Below are 9,581 nucleotides of genomic sequence, written 5' to 3'. Positions count from 1 at the left end.
GCTATTTATTTTTTAAATGAATTTTTCCATTATTTAAATAGGTATAAAATATTGTTTTATATATATCTGCAATTATTTGAAAAACAAAACAAAACAAAACGAGCATGTTAAAGGTAGCATAATGATAAAAATAATTAAATAAATGCTGTTTTACACATGCTTCCTGCTTTGTTAAATTATAGATAATATCTAGGAAAATCTCAGGAAAATCTTTTTATTTATTTTACATATTAACCCTGATCTTTTTTAAAATGTATATATTTTTTACTATATATATATATATATGTATATAAATTTCATTTTTAATTTAATTTTAATCAGTAGAAAATATTTTTATAGATATTTGTTAACTATTTCAAAGAAAAATTAATATATTATTGGTTGCATAATGATAAAAATAAGTAATAAAATGCTATTTTATATGTTTTGTATATTTTGTTAAATTGCAGATATCTAGTAAATTCGATTAAAATTTTGTGTTAATTTAGAAATTATCCCCTATGACTTTGTATAACTTAGATTTTATTATTTTGCATATTTACATTATTTTATTTATTTATTTAAACATTTTTTTACTTTATTGAAATCAGTAGAAATATTATTTTATTATCTAAAGGACCCCCCCCCCCCCCTTTCAGAGGCAGGAGGAAGCATACTAGAGGTTGCACAATAATAAAGATAAATAAAAACAAATAACTGCTCTTTTACAGATTTTTCCTGTTTGGTTAAATTGCAGTTTTGAGCTGTTTTAGTGGAATCTGGGATTTCTAAACTACTGTTTTACAGTTGTATTTGTTGAAATACGCTTTTAATTTGCAACCAGTCCTGAAGAAAAAAGAACAAAAAACAAAAACCTGTACAATGGTCATTTTTCCACTGCAGGAACATTTACAGGAACTAATCAGATCTTTCAGTTTTCTCTTTCTATTGTTGCTCCAACAGCTTCGATATTCACTCAAAGTGACCAAATATCTGATTAAATTACTGGATCTAGCTCCAGTTCTATGGAGGAAACAGATGAGTGGAGGTTTGGTATATCAGAATATCTGGAGGAATTTTACATTGTTGAAGGCAAGTTAGAGAGAAGAGCGCTCTTAGACAAAACCAGTCAGCACTGAGACTCTCAGACTCTCACCTACCCTGAAAAAGCACTAAAAGGGATTCGCTTCAAATCTAATATTTAACAAGAAAGACACGGTGCTGTGACTTTGTAAGCAGCGTCATCAGGAAAAGGGAATAATGAGATATTAAAGAAATAAAGAAAATGAAAGAAATAAAAAGACATTAGATCAAAACAGCCTAAGATTCCACTTCCTGTATCAAACTCCTACACAATCCTGGACACACCATAAAATCAACAACACAAACCCAATCTCATCGGACATTATTTTATTTCACATTGACTTTGATGCTACAGACAAAGCTGCCTTCTAACTTTAAAAGCTTGCTACATCTGAAAGCAGTTTTTTTCTCAGTTTTTTTTCGCATTTCTCAGTTCAGCGGTTGTAGTGACGGATCAACAGGAGGTTTTCACAGTCCCAGAAGCTTGAAGGCGTCTCGTAGATCTTCAGTCTCACAGGGCTGAGGAGCAAAAGGAGAGTTTGTTATCGTTTTAAACTCACTGTCGATGGGTTGGATCGCTACAAAGAACTAACGTTGTGTTTTCATGTCCTACTGCAGGATGCGGTTGAGTTTTCTGGCCAGACGGACGGAGTTCTGGTGCAGACCATCCCAGGGTTTGAACTTACTCTGATTCCGAGCCACAAAGGTCTGCCAGCAGTAGAAGTAGTCTGAGGAGGGTTCAAAAACAGTAGTGAGAAGCAGTTTGGTGGAACTCCAGAGTGGACTAAAACAGGTTGATGGACCACCTTTGTAGCTCATGACCGTTAGTTGAACGCCGCTTTCTTCAGGAGCCTCAGACCTTCTCGCTCCCGGCTTGTCTCCATGTCGCAGAAGTAGAGCGAGCACGAAGATCCGGAGGCGAAGGTTGGGCGTCTGATGGAGGAACTGGCCAGTCTGAAGGAGCAGTCGGCACAAGGAGACCAGGAGCAGAACCAGGTGATGGAGTAGTGGTCCTGTTCTGTCCGGTGGACTCCATAACCCCAGAGACCAGGACACAAGGCTCCCAGGTAGCGCAGGACAGCAGCTGGACACCAAACAGGAGAAGATTCATGGAGTCAAGTTAAATACTAGTCATAAGTTAGGCTTTAGGGAGTTTTTGTTCAACCAGCAGTCTCTGTCTGGATGGAAATGACAAAACACGTCGTCTTAGTGATGTTAATGATGATTTTGTACTATTTCACAAGCTTTGGTCACAATTTACTGTCCAAAATCATTCAAACTCTTTGAAACTCTAAAAAAATTTTGATAACAGGTAGCTTGTAATCTCATTCCAATGTTCTTGTTAGCTGATGCACTATTTCTCTAGTCAGTTATAGTCCCAAAACAGACTCAAAATGATTCCTCCCCAAATGCCAAATTTGGATTTATGCTAAATTTTTCTTTGACCAACAAGTTTCTTCTGGCTGGAAATGACAGAACAAGCAACAAAACACTTAATGTTTTAGATGTTTTCATCCAAACTGGTTCCTCTTGTTCCTCAGTGATCAGAGTCTTCATGTCCTCCATCAGTCCACCAGTAGTTTCTAGTGTCTAACAGTCTTTCTTCAGGTCTCCACTGGGATTTGGTTCCTCCAAGTGTCTATCTCCAGCTCTTTGAAGGCTTCCTCTCCATCACTCTGCTCTTCAGTTCCTCCACAGATTCTGGATGGATTCAGGTCTGGATCTTCTCATTCTTTTCTCTTCACCACTTTGGCTCCATGTTTCACTCGTTGTCTTGTTGGAAGCTCCAATGCTGTCCAAGCAGCAGTTCTTCTGCAGACCGACTGATGTTCTCCTCCACATCTTTCCTCCTGATGCCGTTTCCTTTGACCAGGCTGCCAGAAACAGCCCAAAGCATCACATTCCCAGCTTCACCATGTTGGAACCATTGGATGTTTCTCCTCGTCCTTTGATGAGTCCTCCTTGGTGTGATCCATGGAGACCAGCCTTGTTTCTTCTCATGGACATGTTGCTTACCAGAACTGCTCACATTCATCAGGATGCTCTTGGAGCTGATCCTTGGATTCTTCTTGGCCTCTACCGTTCTTCTTCCTAGCAGCCCTTTGACATGTTCTACAGTGTGGAGCTCCTTGGACTTTTCCATTAGGCTTCAAACTGAGAACACTGGACCTTGAAGACACCGAGATCTGACTTTAGAGCCTTTAAAGGTCTTGTGAGCAGCAACAATGTGCAGTGATGGACCCTAATAGCAGCTCAACTGGCCCACATACAGACCTGTCGCCCTCACCTCCCACCTCATGAAGACCATGGAGAGGCTCCTCCTCCACTACCTCCGCTCAGTGGTGAGCTCCGACCTGGACCCGCTGCAGTTTGCCTACAGGCCCAACATGGGGGTAGAAGACGCTGTCATCTACCTGCTGCAGCGAGCGCTCACTCACCTGGACAGCGCCGGCAGCGCTGTGAGAGTCATGTTCTTTGACTTCTCCAGCGCCTTCAACACCATCAGGCCGGCGCTGCTGCGGGGGAAGCTGGTGGACGCGGGAGTTGATGGACATCTCGCTGCCTGGACCACTGACTACCTCACTGACCGTCCACAGTACGTGCGGCTGCGCGGCTGCGAGTCAGAGGTGGTAGTCTGCAGCACGGGGGCGCCCCAGGGCACCGTCCTCTCACCCTTCCTCTTCACCATCTACACCTCGGACTTCACCTACAACACGGACAGCTGCCATCTCCAGAAGTTCTCCGATGACTCCGCCATTGTGGGCCGTGTGTCTGAGGGGAACGAGCTGGAGTATCGTCGGTCATCCAATGGAAATTTGTGGACTGTGTGAGCGCAACCCACTGTGCTCAACACCAGTAAGCGAAGGAGATGGTGGTCGACTTCAGGAGAGGACACTCCCAATCCACCACCTGAACATCAGGGCAGGACATTGAAACAGTGGACAGTTTCAAGTACCTGGGTGTTCACCTCAACAATAAACTGGACTGGTCCCACAACACCGATGCTCTGTACAAGAAGGGCCAGAGTCGCCTCCACCTTCTGAGGAGGCTGAGGTCCTTCGGAGTGTGCAGACCTCTACTAAGGATTTCTACGACACTGTGGTAGCCCTCTGCTTTCCTCTACGCTGTCGTCTGCTGGGCCCCGGGCAGCACAGAGCGGGACATGAAGAGACTGAACAAGCTGACCAAGAGGGCCAGCTCTGTCCCTGGGCTGCCCACTGGACTCTTGTGATGGATGTGGGTGAAGAGGAGGATGTTGACCAAGCTCTCATCCCATCATGGACAACAGACCCACTGCACCGGACTGTAGTGGAGCTGAGCAGCTCCTTTAGCACGAGACTCAGACACCCTCAGTGCAAGAAGAGCGCTACAACAGTCCTTCATCCCACTGCCATCAGACTGTAGAACACTACTGTGTAGTTGTTATTATGTGCATATTTATTATCTTGTTCTTGCACTTTCGTGACTTTGCACTCCTCTGTTTTTGTTTCTAAGAGCCCTGTAATGTTAATTTCTCCTTTGCGAGATTATAAAGTCTATCTTATCTTATCTTACACTGTGCTTTTACTTTCAGACACGACTTGGAACTGACTAGAAACCTGACTAGAAGATCTACTGCATCAGCTGTTCTAACCTTTATAGTGACTAGAACTTGATAGACATGGAGGGAACCAAGAAGAACGTCTGGAATTGGATAGAAGCAACATTTTTACTGAGTTTTATCTCTTGTTTATGTCATTTCCAGCAGAAGAAATTTACCGTAAATCAAAATTTGGCATGGAGAGGATCATTTTGGGTCTTTTTTTGGACTATAAATGACTAGAGAACTGCTGTTCTACCTTTATAGTGGACTAGAACGCTCTAGAACATAGCAGAAACTAACCAGGACATCTGGATGAGATAGAAGAATTGTAGAATTGTTTATGCCATTTCCATCCAGAAGAAACCTGTCGGTCAACAAAAATTTACCCATAAATCAAAGTTTGGCATGGAGAGCAATCCTGTTGGGTCTTTTGGGACTATAAATATCTAGAGAACACTGCTCTACCCATCATCCAGCGACTAGAACGCTCCAGAAACTACTGGAAATATCTGGAATGAGATGGACGAATTGTAGAACTGTTTACGCTGTTTTCCAGCCAGAAGAAACCCAAAGTTGCCTCCACCTCTACATGGCAGCGGTTGCGGTTCCGTAGATGTCCGAAGTCGAAGGACAGCGATACGGACCGGCTTCGTTTTTGATCACGAAGCAGAGGTAGTCTCACAGCGGCCTCTGGCCCAGCGGAGGTTCTTGTAGTGGTAGATGAACTTCTTTCTGGGCAGAAGCACACTGAGACAAACACACAGCTGCAGACGTTAGTGGATTCAAGAACAACAAACCCGGTGGAGAATCTAAAGCAGCATCTTTACAGTCATCTAATGGCAGCAGAGTCTGAGACGAACCCGATGAAGGAACTGAATCCACGACTCATTCATTAATTCAGCTTTTAATGCACATGTTAAAACAGTAAGTCATGTAAAAGCTGTGGTTAACCAGCAGCTAGCATTCACTAACAAACTCTCACTTTCACAGCTTTTAGTGAAACTAGTCCATCAGCTATTAATACTGAAACCCTGATCAGGTTCAGCAATACATCACTCACTTCTCATATTAGCATCGAGAGCTTTAAATTCAAAGATTTCTGCAGAACTATTAGTAAAAACTTAAATGCTGCAAATTAACTCATGGATTTCTGCGTTTTGCTCACCTGTCGAGCTTTGTGATCATTTCAAACGACGCGCTTCGCCTCGCCACCCGTCGAACGTGGGTTTAATAAATGGAGGTGAGTGAGACAGAGTGAAAGTGTGTGTGTGTGTGTGTGTGTGTGTGTGTGTGTGTGTGTGTGTGTGTGTCGGGGGGGGTTAAAAGGAGGGAACTGAGAACATATACGTCTAAACATAAACATCCTGCGTACAACAATCGCAGCTTCTGGTTGGACAGAAGGTTTTTCAAAGTGACTTTTGGGCGGCGTGAAGCAGAAACGATGCTGCAAAGAAATCAGTCTAAAAATGGATCCTCACCTGCTGCTCTCCTCTCTGTACACACCACCGGTTAAAGGTTTGGGGTCACTGAGAAATGTCCTTATTGCTGAAAGAAAAGCAGTAAAGCTAACATTAAATGAATGATAAATCCAGTGTAGACATAATTAATGTGCTAAATGACTATTCTATCTGGAAACAGCTGATGTTTAATGGAATATCTCCATAGGGGTACAGAGGAACATTTCCAGCAACCATCACTCCTGTGTTCTAATGCTACATTGTGTTAGCTAATGGTGCTGAAAGGCTCATTGATGGTTAGAAAACCCTTGTGCAGTTATGCTAGCACATGGATAAAAGTGGAAGTTTTTATGGAGACACATGGAATTATCTGGATGACCCCAAACTTTTGAACGGTAGTGTCGGTCAACTTTAACTCATATAGAGCAGCTTTAATTCATTTTAGAGCGACTTTAGCTAATATAGAGCAACTTTAGCTAATGTAGAGAAATTTTAGCTAATGTAGAGCAATTTTAGCTAATATAAAGCAACTTTAGCTAATGTAGAGAAATTTTAGCTTATGTAGGGCAACTTTAGCTAATATAGAGCAACTTTAGCTAATGTTGAGCAACTTTAGCTAATGTAGAGAAATTCTAGCTTATGTAGGGCAACTTTAGCTAATATAAAGCAACTTTAGCTAATGTAGAGCATTTTTAGCTCATGTAGAGCTACTTAAACGAAAACAGAGCAACTTTAATATGGAGCAACCTTAATTAACGCAGAGCAACTCTAACTGATATACAGCAACTTTAACTCCTTTAGAGCAACTATAACAAATATAGAGCAACTTTAGCTCATTTTAGAGCAACTTTAGCTAATATAGAGCAACTTTAGCTCATTTTTGAGCAGCTATAATTCATGTACAGTATAATCTCCTTTTCATGCGCTGTTTCTTGTATATTCCTGCTCGTCACCTAAGTATATGTGAGTGAATGTGACTCTGAATGAGTGTGTTCTGTAAACAGGTTGATCACAGCCCTGAGGTGGAGATTTCACCGCCTTTGAGTCCAAATGTTTGCTTTCTAAATGGTTTGAATTTACTCTACATTAGTCCACGTCGTAATTAAAGCGAGACCATTGTTTTGGTAGGAGGCAGTGCAGGAATTTTACTGGCCCGGCCCGATTACACAACTCAGATCTTAGAAAATAATCAGAGTGACCACACATGAGAGCAGTGTTTGACGTGGTTCGTGACCTTTGGAGTTTTTCCACAGACGTCAGTAAATGCAGCAGGATTTTCCAGACAGAAGTAAAAGCTTCCAGATTCCTTCACACCTTTACCAACCGGCGGGGTCGACACCGACCCCTCGGTTCCACCTAAACCCTCAGAGGAGGTTTTTTGTGTTCATTTTCTGTGGTTTTGTGTAATTTTTTGGTTGTTATGCATCTCTTTGAAGTTGTTTTATGTCTCTTTGTGGTTGTTCTGTGTTTCTTTGCAGTTATTTTGCATCTCTGCTGTCAGTTTGTGTTTCTTTATGAATGTTTTGCATCCTTCTGTGGTCAGTTTGTATCTCTATGACATCCTTTTGTGACTCTGTGGTTGTTTTGAGTCTCTTTCTGATCATTTTGCATCACTTTGCAGTTGTTTTGTGTGTCTGTGGTTGTTTTACGTCCTTTTGTAGCTGTTTTTTGTCTCTTTGTGGTTGCTTTGCTTACCTTTGCAGTTGTTTTGTGTCTCTTTGTGGTTATTTTGTGTCTCTTTGCGGTTGTTTCTTTGTCTCTTTGCAGTTGTTTTGAGTCTCTTTGCGGTTGTTTTGTGTCTCTTTGTGTTTGTTTTGTATTTTTTTGCAGTTATTTTGCATCTCTGTTGTCTTTATGTCTGTTTATGGATGTTTTTCATTATTTTCTTCCCTCAGAGGTTCTAGGTGGAGCCGAGGGGTCGGCACTGACCCCTCGGCTCCACCTAGAACCTCTGAGGAGGTTTTGGTGGAGCTGCAGGCGTTTCCAGACTCGGAGGCCCCGACACTTTCTCCGTCCTCTGATCTGGGTTTTCCCAAACTGTGTGTCTGTAATCGACCTCCCTTCGCCCCACGCCGGCCAGCTGACCGACCGCACTGTGCGGACGAATCTCGCTCGGAGGCCTTTGAAGCGCTGTCCGCCGCCGCCAGAACCAGGATGTGCTTTATTTTGCTCTCGCTCCGTCTGTTTTAGCTCCGCTCGCTCGGCGGCACTGCATGAAGGCATCCTGCTTTCCCATGACTCCCCTCACCCTCTCATGCACTCTGTGGTCGGGGGAATTCACCGTTTCCCAGGGTGGCTGTTTTTGGAGCTCATCTGTGTGTGTGTGTGTGTGGCATGTGTGTGTGTGTTAGACATCTGTATGAGCATGTCATTAACACAGTCTATATGTTATACCTCATCTGGAACTAATTCATCTAATTTATCCTGTGATTGTGTGGTGCCCCAGAATTCAGCGTGATTCATGTGTGTGTGTGTGTGTGTGTGTGTGTGCGTGCGACCTCACATCATATTGCATTACTCTGACGCTGCACTCAGACTAATGTCTCTGCACATTTGATCTCGTGTGCATGTGTCTTTTCTCGACTTCAAGAGGCTGATCGGACGCCAAACTATATGTAACCACTTCCCACCCGGCGCTCTGGCTTCCACCGCAGCTGACCAAGGTCATCTCACAGTCACACGTGAACGCTCACATGCACATGCACCGTCCGTCCGTGTGTGTGTGTGTGTGTGTGTGTGTGTGTGTGTGTGTGTGTGTGTGTGTGTGTGTGTGTGTGTGTGTGTGTGTGTGTGTGGCAGTACAGTAGTGCATTTAACCCGTAGTCAGGGGCAGAAACCGGGTGTAAGAAACGCCGAGTCATATTTTCCGAAACCCACCCGCCCACACCCTGCACCACGCACACACACACGCACACAGCACACACGCACACACGCACACACGCACACACACACACACACACACACACACACACACACAGCCATACCGTGCAGACGCATACGACCACAGTCACAAACAGACTTTCTTTCCAGTGTGTGAACTCACATCTGTTCCTGACAACAATATAGCAGCAGATCGGCCGGGTGGAGAAGCAGCTCACAGGTGTCTGCAGCTCCACACTCCGGACCCCAACAAGTGGGACTTTTTTTTTTCTTTACGAGGTGAAAACGACAACGCCGCCGTGCTCCCTGGGTGTCGCAGCTTTTTCATTCAGTGACTTTCCCCTCCGGTAAAGCTGCACTCACGCTCACTTCTTCCCACACTCGGTGACACGGTGTTTACCTGCGGCCTGTCGACGCTGCGCTGACAGCGTCTGAGGTTAGACTCGCGATGCAAGCGTGAGGGCTGCTAACCAGATTCAGGTTAGCCTCAGGCAGGAGAGCATTTCCACGCTTAGTCACATAAACTGCCACTCACCTGCTAACCACACTCAGTCTGAAATTGAATGCAATGAGCTGCAGAGAGCATGCCAGAAATTCAG

The 9,581-nt window shown here is 43.7% G+C and overlaps 1 protein-coding gene across 1 annotated transcript; it reads right to left on the bottom strand.

The window, feature by feature from the left end:
* Positions 1–1,449: 1,449 nt before the first annotated feature.
* aicda (activation-induced cytidine deaminase) lies at positions 1,450–8,325 on the bottom strand. The gene is given in 10 exon segments (XM_051956511.1): positions 1,450–1,584; positions 1,678–1,790; positions 1,869–1,901; positions 1,904–1,965; positions 1,967–2,012; positions 2,015–2,146; positions 5,213–5,284; positions 5,287–5,322; positions 5,325–5,392; positions 8,192–8,325. Coding segments are annotated over 10 exon segments (750 nt in total). The 3' UTR covers positions 1,450–1,530.
* Between the last annotated feature and the right edge of the window lie 1,256 nt (positions 8,326–9,581).

Source organism: Acanthochromis polyacanthus, chromosome 12, assembly GCF_021347895.1.
Source record: "Acanthochromis polyacanthus isolate Apoly-LR-REF ecotype Palm Island chromosome 12, KAUST_Apoly_ChrSc, whole genome shotgun sequence".
Lineage (NCBI taxonomy): Eukaryota > Metazoa > Chordata > Actinopteri > Pomacentridae > Acanthochromis > Acanthochromis polyacanthus.
Note: the sequence above shows the minus strand (reverse complement) of the source record. Positions and strands in the feature narration are given on the sequence as shown.